This window comes from Ciconia boyciana, chromosome 4 (assembly GCF_034638445.1).
Source record: "Ciconia boyciana chromosome 4, ASM3463844v1, whole genome shotgun sequence".
In the NCBI taxonomy this organism is placed as follows: Eukaryota; Metazoa; Chordata; class Aves; order Ciconiiformes; family Ciconiidae; genus Ciconia; species Ciconia boyciana.
In genome coordinates, this window is record NC_132937.1 from 22390478 (window position 1) to 22410054 (window position 19577).

Here is a 19577-nt window from a genome sequence, read left to right on the forward strand (position 1 = left end):
TTACAAGTTTCTTGATACAGTGAACGGCTTTATTTTTGCATGTTGCATAGTACCAACAAAGCATGAAAATTTTTGTGTTACTTAACCATCCACAAAGCACATGTCTATGTGAACTGTTAGAAACTATTTCTTACATGCGGCATATTTCTACATAGATTCCCCCCCCCTTTATTAGGACCTCAGTATCTGAGGCTTTTCCAATTTGTTGGGGTTTTTATTGAGTAAGACTATGAATATTATTTTGTATTACAAGAACTGGAGGAGGTCAAGTGCTACAGACTGAGAACATAGTGATGTTTATTTTAATGACAAGATTATGTGGTAAATGTAAGTCACCATGCAACTACAAGTTTACCAGAGCACAAAAGTTATAATCCTAAATCACCAATACACTGGTTGTCCAAACATCAGAATTACCCATGATGGGCTTCGTGTTTGGATCAAAATTACCCCTTATTTTCAGGGGACCACCTAAACTGACTAAGAGCAGTAGCTCCAGCACATGGTAAAACCAGTTTAGGAAGTTCCTATTTTAATGACTTTCCTTTCCTTCCCCTCATCAGTCATTCTTCCCCTTGGCCTAGTTCACTGTCCAAGTGTTAAAAAACATTTCTGGACCCCTAAAATGTCTACTACCTACATTTTCAAGGACTTCTAAGAAGCATCAAAATAGCAGGAAAGCTTTACCCACATTTTGATGAAAGAGCTTACCCATATCCTATACAAGATGACAACCACTAGCTACAGAGGAACCACAGAAACCTGAAGAGGAAGGTCCCACCAAAAAACACACGGTATTTTGGTGGGACAAGAACACAGAAGAACTGAAGTCTGACAGTAGGCCAGGCCTGCTATCTCTACATTTTCCCCTCTTTCCTCTTTTTTCACAATCAGTTGGAGAGAAGACAGAGGTTAGGAAAGAGGTAACAGCTGCAACCTGGCAATCACCATCCCAGCCCACACGTGAAGCTGTGCTCTTTGCTCTGCCATAAAAAACAGTGCGCCAGACGCCACTGTACCCAACTGATTGTAACTCAGCCTCTGAACCTCCTTGCTCAGCCTACCTATTCTAGTGCTATTCTCTCCTTCGCCTACCTAAAATCTCCAACCTGGGAAGCTGATCCATGAGGTTGCAGCTCTCAGATGCACAGAAGTCAATGCACTCCAGATTATCTTTCTGCCCAGTAAACTGGTTTTTTTTAAGAGTAGAACCAGCTAAACAAGTTTACCTGGGGACACTGTAGGGGCCATCTATGTAATAAATTTACTTCCTAGTAAATTTCACCACACCATTTACTAATGATGCACAGAAGAGAGATCAACAGTTTTTTGACAAGCTCAGCTACAACACCGATGGGGAGCTGTGAACCACAGAAACAGCCAAGCACAAATATTTTTGAGTGAGGAGGACATTAGGTACAGAGAGATTAGCTGGAATAGCTAGCATGAAAGTACAAATAGGTTTTAGAAGAAGAGGTAAGTCTCCCCAGCCTCCCAAGTGCAAAAGCCTGGAAGAATACCCTTAGCATATTAAACAGAACATGAAGTTTTAGCAAGTAAGGTATATGTAAGATGCCGTACCAGCACAGGCACAATAAACTACCGGCTAAAAACAGCAATAAGAACCTCTAACAATTTTAGAGATTACTAGAAAGAAATAATGTTGTTCCTGAAGTTCCATGCACAGTCCTAAGACTACTAGCCATCAAGGGGTTTTTTATACCAGATCACTTTGAAACTTAATCCTGAACTTGAATTTCAAGTGGATTCCCTTAACTTCATAAAGCTGTGTCTATGCTGTCAAAACTGAAATCAAACTAAGTTTAATCAACAAATGCAACAAAAAGCATTCTAATGAAGACAAAAGGGAAGTACCAAACCAGTGGTGTTACAGAAAGCACTAAATTCAAAGCTAGAAAAGACACTTATGAAGAACTAATTCAAAATATGGGTCTTGTCTAACTCAGACATGGAATCTTCTGCAACATGGTAATTAATGCAAGATGCTAGTGGAAAGGGCTGATATTCTCTTTGACACAACCAGATCACTAATATATTCTTAAATTCTCAGGCTAAAAAAGTTACTTCTCTCAGCTGCCAAAATTAAAACATGGCCTGATTGTTTATTAAAGGCACAGTCTTCTAACACAGAGAAGTTAGTCATGAAGCAACTATGCGTGTCCATCAAGTATTTCCAAAGTTTTGATGCTTTTTAACAGTGACTAAAAGGTCAGTGAGCAAATAGGGCTTCACACCGCAATTTACAGGAGGGACCCAAATTCTGAGCATGCAATCCCACAGTAACTTAAACCATTTAAATCAGAACTACTGCCTGTGTCTTCCTCATCAGTGATCACAAGCTCTGCTCTCTTTCCTGCACCGGCAGTTTTGCACATACCAGTGAGTGAGCACAAAACCACCATCAGAAAACAAAATTATTAGTTCACTTTTGGATCAGCTCTCCCGAACCAGTGCCAGAAAACTAGTCACCTTTACAGCAGGATAACCCACCAAAAAAACCTATTGTCCCCAGCTACCATGCTGCCTGCCCCCTTTTTAATTTTTTGGGTTGGTTAATTTTAAACTTAGATCAATCCTCTGCCTCAGTTCAAACACACCAGGAGACAGAGAGGACCAATTCCTCCCAGCAGTAATGCCAATTTATGCTTGTAATGTAAAAAGTGTAGCTTTAGCACTACTCTAAAAAGTTGTATAGATATGGCTTAGATCGCAGGAGTCAATCTTTAAAAAAAAAAAAATTTTTTTCCTGTGGTAATTCACAATCAGCAATTCTTCTATCAACATTTTTATCTACCCACAAGAAGAGAACAAGTGACTTGGCAGTAGCTCATTCAATCTTCTAGCGAGTCTAAAGGAAATAGATTTTCTTGCGATCAATCAGCACGTGGAGCACAAAAGCAGACATCAGGCAAAGAACAAAATTACTCGCCTGCCTCATACAAACCCACATAACACTTCTTCACATTCACTTACACTTGGATCTACAAACAACAGCCTAAACTATCAAGGCAGCATTGCTTACTCATTTCTCTTCCAGGAAACCAGGACTGGGGAACTATGTTTAAAGTTGCTTCTGATCAACATTCCTGCTACTACTCCTATCCAACATCATTTAAAATTATGAACTATTTAAAACACATTTTGGTTTCCTTTAACATTGTAGCTGTTCAGCTGTGTATTGTTGGGTTTTTCTTCCTGTTCTCCAGCACATCTCCCTCAGTTGACCAGGTTCACATTAGCCATCACTTATGCAATTTACATTTTTCTTTTCTGGAATGAATTCTAGAGAAGTCAACATTCATACCCAGGCAGGCAGCGGTATTTTCTGTTTCCACTAAAACCCACTGGGAGTTCAATATAATAACTCATAATCACACAATCAAGTCTTCACTCTTGATACTGTCCACGTATGGAAAGAATCATTCATCTCATTCACAACAGTTCTTTCCCCAAAACAAACGCACACTACGTGGAAGCATGAGAAAAGTGTGTAATACCACAACTCAGGTGGGCCTAGCCCATTAACTTAATAGCCTATTCTGTAGAAAATCCAGTTTGCTCTGCTTAGCTATATCCTTCCACTGCAACACAGGTGCTTTATTTCAAAACTCAGATTTTCACACTGACAGGTTTAAATTAGCTGAAGACACTTTAAAGTTAAGAAAGAGGCCCAAGAACAGCTGAAAGGAAAAGGAAATGCAGACTGGAAGGGCAAGCAACACCCTAGATTTGTGCTTATCTTCGACTACACAGTAACTGAAGAGCCCTGGTCTCTGCTCTGGAAATGCAGAGCCAGCCATCCTCCCAGCAGATGCCAAGGTGCTGGAGGCTTAAGCCTTACGAAGAGATAAGGAGGCTAAGTATAGAAAGTCTGTATTCTAGGTATTCCACACTACCAAAACAAACACTAAAGTTATATTTAATAGTTCAAATCACTTTTGTCTTATTAGTCATCATAAAGCTAGAAGCATTGCATCAGTTTTATATACTGCATGTACTCCAGTAACCATTTTTAGAAGCTTGTGAAGAAACCTTTCAACTCTAAAGTTATGTTTAAAAGAAAATAAGTAACTTATGTTAAAGCTAAGTTCTGGTTAATCTCAAAAAGAAAAATTTCCATGACACACACAGTGTCATGTCATAGCACTTCTTAACCAATGCAGAACCAACTACAGCAAAACTAAAAAGACTTCAGATTGTGACCTCCAGAAGGTCTACATTTGTGTTTTAGAAAAACCAACTTCCTTACTAGTTCTGGCACAGGAAATCCAAAATACATCCTGTGCCAACTGTGCTAAGCTTTTAAAACAAGAAAATGTTTAGACATGCAATTCTGGTTACAGAAGCTCAATTTTTCCAAGGATAGCATACTTCTTATCTAAAAAACCTTAAAAAGAAAAAGAGACCAAGAATACAAGCTGGACTATAGTCAGCCCTTTACAAAAAGGGTAAACTGCTTTGCTTTCTTATACAGCCAGCAGAAGAAACAAGAGTCTGAAAGGCTCCTTGTCATGCTGTTTAAGTCCAAAATTAAAACATAATGTTTTTTCCCTTTTCATTTTTATTTCTGTTTTACTAGAAAAAATTCCCTGTCAGCATCCACATTTATGGCATGCTCACATTGCTCTGGAAGAATGAAGAGAATAGAGGAACAGAAGTAAAAGTGACAAATCCATTTTCACTTTGCAAAGCAGGAGAATTGCTACACATGAATCTGTAACAATTTCTATGCTGAATCAAGTCCAAAAGTTCACCTACCTGCTATCCCATTATCAGCTATGGTCAATTAGATATCTAGGGAAGAGTACATGAACTGAAACCAGAGTGCAGTTTCTCTGGATACTCTCCTGGTCTTCAACCATTTGTGGCTCAGATTTCCTCAGCCAAAGAGGAAATGTATGTTTTACATACATCAAAACCCTCAGTGGTTTTTCCTTTTCTTGCTGTGGTTCTTGTTTAGGATGACATTGTCAAGTCTCTCTGTGTGTAAATTTTCAGCACGCACAACATCTTTCTGAAAGGAATTCCTCAGGATAACTACATGTATGAAGAACCACCTCTGTAAGTTAATTTTGAACCTGTAACCTACTGATTTAATTTAATATTCCCTCATTTGCATACTTGCTTGGAATGATCAGTTGATTTCCCCACAGAAATTTTACAGATCTCTACCACGCACTCACTCAGCCTTCTCTTTTGCAAGCGGAGAAGTCCTAGTCTGCTTGTTCCTCACACTCCACAAATGCAGTCTTCCCAGTACCTTCAAAAGCTTTTTCTAGCTCTACTGGATCCTTTTCAACACGGGGTGGAGGACAGTGGGAGAATCAGACTTGCACTTAAAATAGAAGATGTGAGAACAGTAAAAAACAGCAGCACAAAAAAAAAAAGTGCCTGTAAAGTTTGTTCATTTGTATATAACACTGCAGCTGATTAAAGCACAAATGAGGAAACATTTCTAGAGCTGACAATCCTAAAGACATAACCATCTTCCCCCATAATTCCTTCACAAGATTCCATTCCAGGCAGTTACAAATCCTTGCAATACTGACACACAAATATAATCACTTTGATGCAATTACTATTCATCACTATTATAGTAATTTTTTACATCTAAATTAAGCTAATTCAAGAAATTCAGTTCTGAAAAGAAAGACAGATGGGAAGGCCATCTTAAAGAAATTCCTTGACTCCTTTCCAAACCAAAGTTTACACCCTCAGTTTAGCAAGCAAAAATTAAGGGCAGAGCAATTCCAGCTGGGATGTGTCCTGAAACACATCCTGTGATGCATTTTTGCTTTCTGTTAATCAGTCAATAACGCATATCTACTTCAAATCCCTGATCTCCTGGATATGAGCAACCAGTGGTGTTTGCACACTGTATAGCTACTACCCTATAAAGTTGCAAGGAATGTCACACAGTCATTAACGGAAGATCTACTGCACAACAATGCTAGTGCCTACAGCATCAAGGCTTAAATACTCAGTATCAGGGTTTTTCCCCCACAGTAAACAGCACATTGCCACCCCAGTGTCAAACCCATTTCTGCTATTTTCGGTGCATATAGTTTCTTAAAATTAGGCTGTTATACAGTGAAGCAGTAATAGGATGGCCCAGCAAATCTTCCCCTAGAAAGCAGCCAGTAAGATAACTCCAGCCTGAAAAGGTAGCTTAAAATAGAGAGAGACAGTGCGTTGCTCAGATATTAGGTGACCCCTAATTTTGTCTCCAAAGCCTAGATTCCTACACACACATACGCTGCATGAAACATTTCTAAAAAAGGGTTCTGTGGTGATACCAGCAATCTATTTACTTTCAGCTGAAGTACTTTATCCCACATTTGACTATTCTATGTAACAGAAAAGAAAGACTACTGAATGAAATGGCAGGAAGGTTTTTTTATTATTTCTACTAATATCCAAAGAAAGAAGGTCATGCATCCCTGAAATACTGAGAAGTGAATTACACAGCTTTATACAACTCCCTGCAGATTTCAAGGGCTTGCATTATAAAATTAAATTAGGTATTTCCTGCCACAGAATACACACACTTGTAATATAATGATCCTGAAGTTGTTCAATGGGTTTATCACAGACAGTTGAGAACACTTCATTAAGATACTTCGCTCACATGAATGTACAGTCTAAAATATTTAGTAGAGAGATACAGTAATACTATGTACACTAAGCTAATGAATGGAAATTAGTTGAAGTTGTTCCTATTTCTTCAGTCAGATATGTCAGTTTGATCTGATGATTAAGTGCTTTGGCTTGAGACATATGATATCCATCTAGAGCGCTATAGTGTTGACAACAAAAGCAGTGTATTGTTCATAAGGTTACAAAGTAAAAAATAGACTGCATTTGAAATTAACCTCTAAGTTTCACCCAACAATTTTGAAAAATCCTACCTTTATATTTATAATTTGAGTATAAAGGATTATTTTATAAAACAAAACTGAAAGACTTGCATTCCATCTATTAACAGTGCTAACATACAAAAAACTGTAGCTGTGAACTTTGCCCTCCCCTGCAAAACTACCTCTCTGTACACACCATCTGGTATTTGCTGATTCACAGGCACAACCGAGTCATTCTCGCAACCCTCTGGAAGTTACAAGCCTTTGCATCTTTCCACTCCTCCAAGATGCAGATCTGGAGACAATGAAGTTGGATGTGCCTGTCTTTGAATGCCTCCTTACTGGAAATTCCAAAAAGAAGAGAGTCCTCCGAAGGCAGAATTTTTCACGAGTCAGACATTACTTTCCTCTGCTGTGCACTTTATCAATTTAACTCATTTAATACCCACTTCCCCACACAATCTGCACTGTAACTAGGTTACACATTTTCATTCCTCCTGCTCTAAGAAAAAGCAAGCCTCTTTCCACTCTAACCTGTGAAAATCCAAACCAACTACACATCCCTTGATTCCATATCAAATCCATTGCCAACATCTTTCCTATCTCTTCTACAGGATAGGATCGGAGTTGTACCTAAGACTCCGCAGTGTTCTTTTTCCACAGTTCTCATCAACTCTTCCATGCCAAATTCCTTCTCTTACCAAAAAGTTTCTGAAGTGGCTTATACTTTCACTGATTGGCTACCGAAAACAGAAGGCAAGCCTGACAACTGGATCCACCCCAAAGAAACAGAACAAGTACACATCAAATCCCTACCCAAGAGCCCTACAGATGGAATCCTGTACTCCTGCTGCCAAGATACATCCTGAGGAGCCCAGTGCACTCCCACTCACAGGAGGCTGGCATGAGTCGATCTGGGAAAACAGCCCTCCATAGCCAAAGCACACCAGCCTGTTACACAGGAAATTACCATAAAGGTAATTTGTGTCAATTCTTTTAAGTTGTTCTGAGACCAAGACGTGACAAGGTATAAGGGAGGGGATGTACCTAAATTAAAGGTGGCTGAATTGCATATGGAATCAAAGGATAACCAACAAATGCTTAAAGAGAAGTGTTTAAAGAAATAAATGGAAGAGTTCCATTTCAGGACATGAAATCAGTGCCAGTCCCACACCAATGCCACCATCTCACCTCTCCCACGGCCACGTTTCCCACGGTCTGAAGGCCTGTCTCCTTGATTGTTGTCCACTCCATTCTCTTCAGCTCTAACTGTGGAGAGAGGACAGCTTAAGAGAAGCTTTAGAGACTCATACATGAGACAATATAGCCATCTGCTCAACCTGAACCCCAAAAGAAAAGGCAAGAATCTTAAGTGGGCTGGTCAACAGATCTCAGTCATCCCTCTTCTTTGGGGGCCTAGCTACAGGCAAGTTATGTTTACTTTGCACTGGATAATTAGGAAGCAAAATATCTAATAAGAGGGAAGTGTCCCTCAGCAGACATTTATTTTTTTTGAAAAATAAAAAAGTGCAATGTTTTGCAGCCTACACTATTAAATTAATTATGGCCTCACCTCTTAAATGAGGTAGAAAATACAGCTGCCTCATACTATGCTTCCTTGATAATGTGCTGGGTGGCAAGAGTGAAAGAATAAGAGATAACAAAGAACACCAATTCTCCTCCTGTCTGCCCATACCACATCCCTGTACAACCAAGGAAACTTAAGACAACTCTCCTCTGTATTTAAATCAGAGGGATGACGACTGGGTGAAGGTGAGGCATTAGAAAAGCACTGCAACTTAACTATTTTGTGAAAAACTCTTGAGGACATACTCTGAAAGATGGCTGGCTCCTTGAAGGGAAAAAAATAAAGAAAAAATGACTAGCCACCGAAAACACTGCTGAGATTTTCTGCTGCACAACTTTTCCTAATGGCAGCAACAAAATCATTACTGCTTGGACATAAAGCTGGGAAGAGAATATCAAGATTTGGTAACCATCTGAAAAATCTTTAATTCCCATTTACAAAAGGAGACGAACAGCATCTGGCTCTGGCAAAAATTTTGCCCATCACTTTCATTTTGATGGATCCGATTTCAATTTGTTCTAAGCATAGCTGTAAGTTTTCTTAATATTTTTTCCTATCTTGACATTATTTTACAAAGATTCACAATGTCTTCATTGGCACAATATTTGAATATATTCCAACAATGAATTAGAAGAGTTGGCTAATATTGTAAATATTTTTCCTGCTTTTAAGTGAAAAGCTAAACATACTGTTTTCATTCTGGTTCCTCTGCTGTTGTCTACGGCCCTTACAGGCAATGTGTACAGCTTTGATACTGCTGATAAAACTTCGAGAAAAAAGCAATGTGTACCCAATGGTGATCTAATGTGATTCTATCTAACTTGGAAACATCAGTTTGCTTTTGTGCAGTATATTATTGCACCTGTTTAAACTGTAGCGAATTTTTAAATGTGTCAACTCACAAAGAATTTTCTCAGTTGTGGAAACTCACCTTTGGTTGGCTTATGTGAGTAACATACGCTAGAGATTAATAATGATCCCAGTCTTTTCATTCCTTATGAGAAGATGAGAACATCTTCAGGTTCTCCCACTCATAAAAGGAGATGGAGTCAAAGCTGGATAATTTTTTCATTAAAAGAAACAAAAAAGTGTATCAGCTGTGCAGTGATATACTTGCTGTCAAGCAGTCTTACAGAGTCAATTCTAAAACTTACATAAAGAACAGCAATTTGTATATGATCAATTAATCAAAAAAGGACAGAAATTTAAATTAAACTGAGTGGCTCTGAAGAAGCACAGACCATCTCAAAACCAAGTCACGTAGACAGATCAAGCATACCTGTCACACAAACAAGTTATGATCCCTTCAGTACTGAGCTACAGCTCGGACAGACTTTACTCCATTAAGCATTCGCTCTTAAGTCAGCCAGTTTCAGCTGCAAGAAAAGTGTCTGAATCTTTAAAAATGAACCCTATACGTACACTCTCGGCCACGGCTGCCTCCTCTTCCCCGTCTGTTGGAACTTCCCCGTCCACGACTCACTTCTCTGTCCCCTCGTTTTTCTCTGTTCTCTTTGTTTTCTGAACTTTCCTTTCCAAGGCTTTTCTTCTTTCCCCCTACAGTCTCCCAAGAAGTCTATTTGGGTAGAATAGAATTAGATACAAAAGTCAAAAAGGAAGAGACAGTTCTCAATGCATATTTCCACCTCACACCCCTCCAGTTCATGGAAGAAAACATGTATTTGCATAACATCACATATGTAATACCTTGCAAACTACACTGATACGAATGGAAGCACAGGCTGTATTTTTGGGAAGAGATGAGAAAGAAACAAGTTTTAGAAATTGAATTGTCTTATGGAATGTAAGAATCCCAAATATTTCTGGCTATAATGGCTTTTACTAGTTCAAGGAAGCCTAGATACGACCACAACACAGAAAATCTGCAAAGCAAGCAAGTTTGCCTCTCAACTACCTCCATAAATCTAGCAAGGGAGCATGCACAGAGCTATCTTTCTCCCAAGGAAATGAAAAAGGCTTATAGGCACCATTGAACAAGAGACTGATGAGAATAAGTTTGTGGCCTAAGGCGGAAAAAAAAAAAAAAAAACCAACAAAAACAAAACCAGAAAAACTATTCTCCAGATGTACTAGAATTCAAGCACCAAGAGGCAGAATGGCAGAACAACAGCTTGGGAAACTGAGGCCATGATAAGCCAGACCATTCACTCTTAACAGCTACAGCTCATCACACACAGCAAAATACAGGAAAAACGATGTCTAAACAAGACAAGGGACCAAGGTCCAAACATTAGGCTTCAGCTTTAATATTAAACTCCATCTTTAAAATAAATTCAGGGATCGTATCAGCTCCATAGAGTATCTGTAGGAGTTGAAAATAAAATGACTAAAACACCTGCTAAGAATAGCACAGCACCTCATATATTATGCAACTGCATGGTTAGTTAATTGAGCCATAGTTGCAAAGCAAAGAAGAAAGGTATAATTTGCAAACCATTAAGATGGCAAATAGGTTTATATACATGTCCCCATCTCTAGGAGCTTATAGTCTAGGTAAGGTATTTAAGCAGGAAATTTGCATATGCAAATAAGGTGCCATCAACTGTGGAGCACTAAAGCCATGACCTTTGACAGGCACGTGCATCAAAAACAAAAGGTTGGCTATCAGTACTTTTATGTCCTGTCCTATCTCTTCTCAATTCAGACAACAGCAGCTCAGAAGCCCTCATGAGGTAGGCAATGACCAGCTAGTCCAAGCTGCCTAGAATTGAGAAAACTAATGCTATTGAGAAATAGCAGGTAACAAAGCAGTTTACAAGTACAAACTCAATGTTTTAGTGTCTCCTTTGAGAGAATAAGTACCAAGAGAATTATTTGACATAGCAATAGGTGAGAAAGAAGGCCGAAATCACTTTTCAATTTTATCTCCAGTACAGAAGACTACACCACCATAAGCCAACTTAGGTGAAGCGCAGACAGCGTGGATTAGAAGTACAAAACTATGCGTTTGAGCAACACCATGTTATTTGTGCAACAGAAAACTGTTTCCTCCAGTAACTACCATATGGCTTCACCTGCCATAGCCTGTGTAACTGCATTACACACTAAAACACTCCTAGACCTTTAGAGACACTTCACAGGAGAACAAATAACTGCACTGACAACTGAAGAACCAAGTGTACGTAGTTCAGAATGCACTGCTATTTCACTGATGGGCATGGTGCCAAAAGATCTCTGACCATTTTAAGAAACATCCAAAAACAGGATGATCCTGCAAAGCTTAAGAGGAAGCAGCCTCTCCTTAGTAAGGTTTTACATGACTTGGGAAGGATCAATAAACGGACGACTATGAAAGCATCAGATTCATGCTTTCCCACGGTATAATTCTGAGGAAAGCCTTGAGAAGTTGGGCATGTCCCTTAAGACAGAGGATAGTGCTACCTCTGCACATGGGAATCCATCAAAGACTATCAAAGCCGCCTGTTTTTGTAAGGGAGCTAACCAATTACAATTTCAGCTGTTGGGGCAACCCAAATGACAGTTATGAGCCTGACCTTTGAAAATGTGTAACAGAAGCCTCCTTGCTGACCTGGTCTTAGATGGAAAGAAGAATAATCTAAAAGGTTCCCTTTGTTCTGTCTTCAAAGGTTTAGGAATTAAAGCATGGCCGGGCATAAAATGGATCTTACGCCTGTAGGAAGTTAAATGAATAGAAGTCTTGGGCAAAGAAACAAGGCGTTCTCCACTCTCATCCAGAAGCCTCTATCTATCCAAAGCCAGAGTGTCACAACTGTTGCCAAGTGAAAAGTCTTCATAAAGGCAAAGTCACACAGCATAAAGCCTTAAAGATCACAGCATTTAAAAAAAAAAAAAAAAAGACAAAACTAGCAGAGTACCAAAGAAATTATAAATAAGATATTCTAGCTATCCCTCTCTGCTCTTCTAACTCCTCAAACTGGATAGACATATCTTCTTCCAAACGACGTAAAAACAAAACTTCTAGTGTATCAAAGCAGACTAAAACTAGGAAGAGATTTGGGAATCTGCACTCAGAACTAGTAGTACCTCTGCTTCCAACTTTACATCAAATCCACAGTTAAGCTGTTCTGGAGTATAATGGCCTTAAAACATGGCCTTCAGGTTGGAGGCCCACCAACTTCCATGAAGAAGAATAAATTTCTTCACGCCCTTCAATTAATACTCCTTCCTCCTTGAGACCTTCAAGTTCTCTGTATTCGTTTATGAGTTGCATTTTGTCTACAGAGAGCAGTGGGTTCAGAGGGACTTGTCAAAAGAGCAGAACATATGGATATGTTGCTTCTAATTGGTAAATGAGTTCAGAAAGTTTCTTCCATGTCATGATCACTTATAACAATTCTCTGAAGTAAGAAAGCATTTAACATTCTTTATCAACCAGAAAACTATTTTCAACTAGAAAATGGCAAGTACAAGAAGTACCAGAGAACACAAAACCAGCACATTACCAAGACGGGTTTAATCAAGGTGAGATGTTCTCTTCTACTCCCAGCTTGCCAGCTCACTCAGTATTATATACTTCCGTGTTTTAGATGACCTCAACTCTTATAAATGAAAAGAGGATAGAAAAGAAAGTCCCCTCAGTCAGAACGGTATGTGTCCTATATTTAAGGCGCCTGGGGGGGGGGTGAGTTTCCTCATTAACAATAAGCCAGAGTACACATCCTCACAAATCACAGGAAATACTGTATGTTCAGCATTAAGAAAGGAAGTCCAGGTTTCTTTCCCAATTTAGGTGAGATGGAATGTAGTTTACTGCCTTGGATAAATCGTAAGAAGTCCCTCCAGCAAAAATTTCAACCGCAGCAAGATGTATTTTCCTGATATCTCTTGGGATAAAAAATTGCTCCGTGCAACATTACAAGCAACATTATTTGTTGTTATACACTGTGCTGATTTTGGCTGAGATAGAGTTAATTTTCTTCACAGCAGCTAGCATGGGGCTATGTTTTAGATCTGTGCTGGAAACAGTGTTGTTAATACAGTGATGTGTTAGTTATTGCTGAGCAGTGCTTACACAAGGTCAACGCCTTTTCTGCTTCTCACCCCACCCCACCAGCGAGTAGGCTGGGGGTACACAAGAAGCTGGGAGAGGACACAGCCGGGACAGCTGTAAAGGGATATTCCTCAGCACATAAAGCTGGGGAAGAAGAAGGAAGGGGGGGACATTCGGAGTGATGGCGTTTGTCTTCCCAAGTAACTGTTACATGTGATGGAGCCCTGCTTTCCTGGAGATGGCTGAACACCTGCCTGCCGATGGGAAGGAGCGAATGAATTCCTTGTTTTGCTTTGCTTGTGTGCGTGGCTTTTGCTTTACTTATTAAACTGCCTTTATCTCAACCCACAAGTTTTTTCATTTGTACTCTGATGCTCTCCCCCATCCCACTGTGGGGCAGTGAGCAAGCAGCTGTACTTAGCTGCCACCTGGGGTTAAACCACAACATTGTTTAGTCTCCTCTATCTGTTTTTCAATGAAGTCATGCAAATAAGCAACACAGTGAAAGGAGCAACTACTTGCTGTGTCCTCTTCTGCCATTAGTAGTGTTGCCAATGTAACTTTCAGGTGTGAAAACCTCCTCCAACTTCAATACTGGCAATGCACACCTACAGAAGTTGCACAACTTAAAATATCTACCTGTCCTTCAGGTTTATAAAGATTGCCCTTCGTGGCAAACACTTAGACTCAGGTCTCAGGGTTGTGGAGGTGCTACAGACACTGAAGCAAAAACAGGCCTGTGTCTGACAGAGCACTGAGTTCTGCTGCAGAGTTAAAATTGCTGCATGTAGATGAAAGTCGGAGGACTCTGCAAGAGACCAGCTGAACACCCATAACATTTTCAAGGTTCAGCCTACTCTAAGGTATGCATGCAGTAGAGAAGCTGTCCCGGTCTCCATTTCCTTCAAAAGAAATTGAATGGAGACATGGAAATTGAAAGCTTCTGAAATATGATTTTCCCAATCACTTCTTAGAAGTGTAAAGATGCAGCAAACAAAGAGCGGGTTAATATTAAGTAAAACCTTACCGTGTCTGAACTTCCTTCCAGCAGTATGTTGATTGCTCTGTTCACATCCCCATTACAGTCATGTAATGCCACTATGCACTCATCCTGGTTTTTCCCCGTCACTTCCATAAGCTGGCAGTAAAAGTCAGACATATTAAAATATCCAAATTATCATCATAAGAAAATAAGAGTTAGTACCACCACAGATTCCAAGTAAGTGCATAGCTACTGTGTCAGAGCAAACTAAAATCCTAAATAAAGGTATCTGCATTTTACAGATCTGCTTGGGATTCAGACAAGAGACAGGATGAAACACAAATGAAACGGTAATCAAAAAAGCACTCTCTCACACCTTTTTTTTCCCTTTATGCTTGCAGCAAATGCTGTCACCCCAGAGACAGCAGTATATGAGGCTAAAGATGTGAAACACCAGGTCCAGTATCACCAGATACTGGATAGGTCCAGTATCATCCTCTCTCCCTCCCCATCAAACATCCCCCTCTTTATCCCACTGTGTGAGAAAAGACATAAGGTAAGTCATGGCAGAGAACAGATCCATCTGGAAAAACATCCAGACTAAGAAAAAGGTTATTTTTCAGCCAGATCAGCTCCTCAATCCATTTCAGCATGAGGCCACACAAAATGCACAAGTGATGGCTGCTGAAGGAGACCCAGTACTGAATTATGCTCTGTGGACCTGCAGTGCACATCCTGAGGAGCGCTGGATGGAAATAATCACAGTCTGTCATGGGACACATCCAGCAACTTCACTCAAAGAAAAAACTACATGAGCTAGAAATATATATGCACAATGTAAAATATTGGAGATTTCCTATGCAGAACTTAACTCTTATCCTTCCTACCAGCAGAGCTACGGGCACTACTGATGAGGGTTCTTTGGCTTCAGGAAGTACAGACTTCACTTCTGGCACAGCAACAGAACAACTTTACAAAAAGAACAACAAAAAGCACTTTAACAATCCTTCACAGGAGGTTTTTACAAAGGAAAAGAAATCAAGAAATCTGCTTCTCTGCTGCATTAATGCATTCATGCTAATTGTTCTCTCCTTTGGGGCATACTCCTAGTTCTTCCTGAGTTGTGATGTGTTCACTAGGACAAAATTACCGATACCCACAGCAGAACAGTACTCAGTACTGTTCTGTACAGGATTCTCAGTACTGCTTGAATTAATGGTCTCAGCTATAACTGGGTAATGGAAGCTCGAGCACCTACACCCAAAACTCAGCATGGTAGAGGAAATGGTGGAAGATTTCATTTTCACAGTGTAATGCTACCATTTTAATGCACACACAGATGTGGGAGGTCAGATTATTTTTTTTTAAATAACACTTCAATTCACCTTTAAGCTATGAATAGATTTTTACTTTTCCTGAAAAACAGCCAAGATATTAGCAAACCCAGTTTACACAGGTGACATATTTTTCCCATGTACATGTGGACAAGCTGAATGCACTCTTTATTCTGACGATCATTAAGCATCAGGATGATACTAGAGAGATACAGCCTGGAAGAGACATCAGCACAGATGAGTTTTGGCTTAAACGCTTGTCTACAAAAGAAAATACAGCCAGAGCTATATTACTACACAATTTCTTGTAAACGGACTTTACAGCGCAATAAGAGCACCTTTTCCAGTTAAACTTACGCCCTTCTGAAAAAGGTTTCAGCTAAATCAGAAACAGACGCTCTAGGTCCAAAATGTAAGTTGGCTTTGGAGCAGCTTATTGCAGGGCATAAAAACTCTGTACTATAAGAAACATACTTGTTTCACTTTATCTTCAAAATCTGCGTCGTTCTTATCGTAGATCATCTGAGCAAGGCGAATCTGTTCTGCTGTTGCCTGAAAAACGCAAACATCCAATGAAGTACACAAAAGGTAACAATATTTTTTAAAAGTATCTCCCAGTGTCACTGTGTTTTTTTCTCCAGATTCTCAAGAAGAACATACACAACAAGCACAGAAGTGCTATGGGGAAGGGATTAACATCTCCTCTATGCCCATTTTATAGTTAAAAAGTTAGTCAACACGTCCTAATGTGTTTGAACCACAGCTGAAGGTCACCACATAGACAAGACAACCATATAACAAAATAAAATTCACCACAGAAGCCTACACTTTGATATTACTACTTTTACTTTTATTTAGTATCTACCACTCCAGAGTTAAGAGTTTTATCATAACAAACTGGCAACAGTATTTCTAAATTAACCACATCTCTACTGATTTCTGCTCACATCACCTACCACGACTCTCTCAACAACAACCTGACTCTGTAGTTTTATGAGCACTTAAAAAGAGACTGAGTCATGCCTCAAGATTTTGCCCATGAACAGCTGCACTTATTTTAATTATAAGCGAATACTGGTCTCTGAAAACTGCTAAAGGATCTTGCTATTGATGAAATATTTGGTGCTTCTGTAATGTTTCTGGACCACAAATCCATGCTGGCAACTTCTCCAAAAGCTAAAAGACTAAAATGAATGGATGCAGTAAAGCACCATAAATTCAAATAGGCTATGGCTGCCCCAGAGAGAAAGCAACTCAAGAACACTAATGTCGCATCATACAGGCCACTCTTCATAGTGTGGCATTTTCAGTCTACTTGAACTGCACTCCCATAAAAATACCAAAGATAATTCAATGCTACATGATCCTGGACCTAATTTGATTTCTGCTCAAACAGAAGAGGCTTCCATCTCACACTAGAGAAGGCTGATACTGAAGAGAGCCAGGACCAGAAATGCAAGCTGATGTGCTGCGGGAGACTTCTTCCTTGAGAAGGGGACCACCTCATCCACTGAAATTCTTGACAGAAAGGATTCATCCTGGGCAGCTGGTTGAATCTCACCTTTTGAAGTCTCATTTCATGGGATACCCACACGAAATTCTGTGCCTCACAAGTTCAGACTTTTCAGACTGCTTAGCCTCAAACTGCTTCACTTTTGGAGTTTACCACAAACACATTCTCTAGAGGAGGTCGCCAAGTGTAAATCCTGAGAAGAGTCTAAAAATTACTCCACTGTACACACCAGCTGCTTATTTTCTGAGAAGTACTGCAGCTGTCCCAGTTCCTTGAGGGAAGCGACATTTGCTGTGCTGAGAGGCAACGTTCCAAGACAATTAGCGTTTGTAACAGAGTTAAGTACTCTGCGCTACTTCACATTTTCAAAGTGTCATGCTGACAGCTTCATACGTCAGTCGGCAACACAGAGGAGAGCCTGCTCTGAATTCCCCGCACCAGCGCTGGTGCCACCCTCCACGAAAGCCTCCCAGTCAGTGCGGTGCTCTGTGCAAAGGACCTCACTCTTGGTGTCTGCTGAGAGCTCAGCAGAGAGCAAAAACAAAAGATCTGCTGGTGGTTTCAGGAATTAAGCCTTGTTGATCTACCTTCTCGCTCTGACTTCAGCCTCCTCAAGCCTACCGCAACTTTTAAGCTAGTGAAGAAATTTCCTTTAAAGATATCCAGAGTAAAAACATTCAGACAATGTAATTTCTGTAGAGACATGATGGCGTATTTGACCAGAAACAGGTAGCCATTAAGATTCACTTTTTCCATAAACCACGGAAAAAGTTTAAGTCCACGTTAGAAGACAAAAATATAGCAATTTTATAACTATCAAATGTGTGATAGTATGTTCAGTTCTGCTGTGCAAGCAGAGAGCTTCGAAACACAAGCAGGTGCAATATCACCAATATTTATGCCAGTGGATTGCACCCAGATGGAACTGAAGATTCAGAAGAAAAAAAAAAAACAAACACCCACAAGATGTGTTTACTACACAAACACCAAATCATTGTCACAAAAAGTTTCGTTTTTTTCCCAGTGAGTGGTTCTTCTTTATTTTTAAGGCACCATCATTACAAGTAACATTGTAGTATCCTATAAAAGAGTATAAGTTTTAATTGTGACTAAGAAAATAGCAGCATCTTAAGACAGCTAAAACTGTACTCAACCTTATAAGATACATTATCTTTGTGGCATAACAGAGCGAAGGAAATTTTTAACTAACAATTTAGAACTACCAGAAAACAGAAGTGTGCAGAACACAAAACTAAGTGACAGTAATAGGCCCAGATCTTATAATAAAATGGTATATTTATTATCCAGAAGCAATGCAAAAGAACTGCAATGTAATTTCTTAAATAACTTAAATGATGATCAATCTGCTATTATGACAATGAATCTCCATTTGGGAAAGCAACATTATCCTACATTCAGAAAAATGAATCAGTGGTGATTAAACAGTAAAATCCCACACATTTCTGCTGATCTGTAAAGCATGACTAAGGAGGAAGGTCCATCTGATATCTAAACAATAAAGAAATACGGTGCACTAAAACAAAATTGCTGTATATTAAATAACCACCTTTTCCACTGAATTGACCAAACCAGTATCTATTATACAAGAATAAGCGGACAAAATGCAGAAAAAGGTCAGTAAGACCTAATGCTTAAAATTAACTAATCACATAGGTTGGAAAGGTCCCCCAGTGATACTCAGTGCAACCTCCCATCAAGAGCACGTCCCATCAGAGGAGCTGCTTGGGCCAGACAGAGATCCCACAACCTCTCTAATCCATGACCACGTTCATGGTAAACGATTTTTTCCCTTTTTAACAGCTGGAATTTCCAGTGTTCCAACTTGTGCCATTGCCTCTCTGAAAAGAGTCTGGCTTCACCTTTTCTATACCCTTTCATGAGGTATCTGAATAGAAGATACAATCATGCCTTGCCTTCTTAGGGCTGAACAAATCCAGTTTCCTCAGCCACCCTTCATTCATACTGTGCTCCAGCCTCTCAGCCACTTCGCAGCTCTTCACTGGACTTGCTCCCATCTGCCAATGTCTGTCTTGTGCCAGGGAACCCAAAACTGGGCAGAGTACTCCACTGCTGTCTTGCAAATGTCGAAAAAGGGGAAACCACCACTTCTGCTTGCTACATTCCTGCAGCCTTACTTGTTATAAAACAAAAACAAATTCAACTTCATCTGTTGAAAGTCACTTTCTAAATCCACATATTAGCATGAATCACCACTACACAAAGTGCTGCAGCGCAAAGAGACGATAAGGACTTGAGCTCACATAATTA

General features: G+C 39.7%; 1 protein-coding gene across 6 annotated transcripts in view; it reads right to left on the minus strand.

Annotated features, from left to right (window-relative positions):
• UBAP2 (ubiquitin associated protein 2) overlaps positions 1-19577 on the minus strand; it is a 69533-nt gene that overhangs the window by 49025 nt on the left and 931 nt on the right. For 5 of the 6 annotated variants that reach the window (XM_072858735.1, XM_072858734.1, XM_072858732.1 and 2 more), the window contains exons 2-5: positions 16250-16327; positions 14487-14597; positions 9889-10042; positions 8070-8147 (exon numbers count right to left, since the gene is read on the minus strand). In XM_072858735.1, the coding sequence (XP_072714836.1) occupies positions 8070-8147; positions 9889-10042; positions 14487-14597; positions 16250-16327 (421 nt within the window). Of the gene's footprint in view, positions 1-8069; positions 8148-9888; positions 10043-14486; positions 14598-16249; positions 16328-19222; positions 19440-19577 lie in introns of all 6 variants that reach the window. The other variant, XM_072858731.1, reaches the window with a different exon arrangement.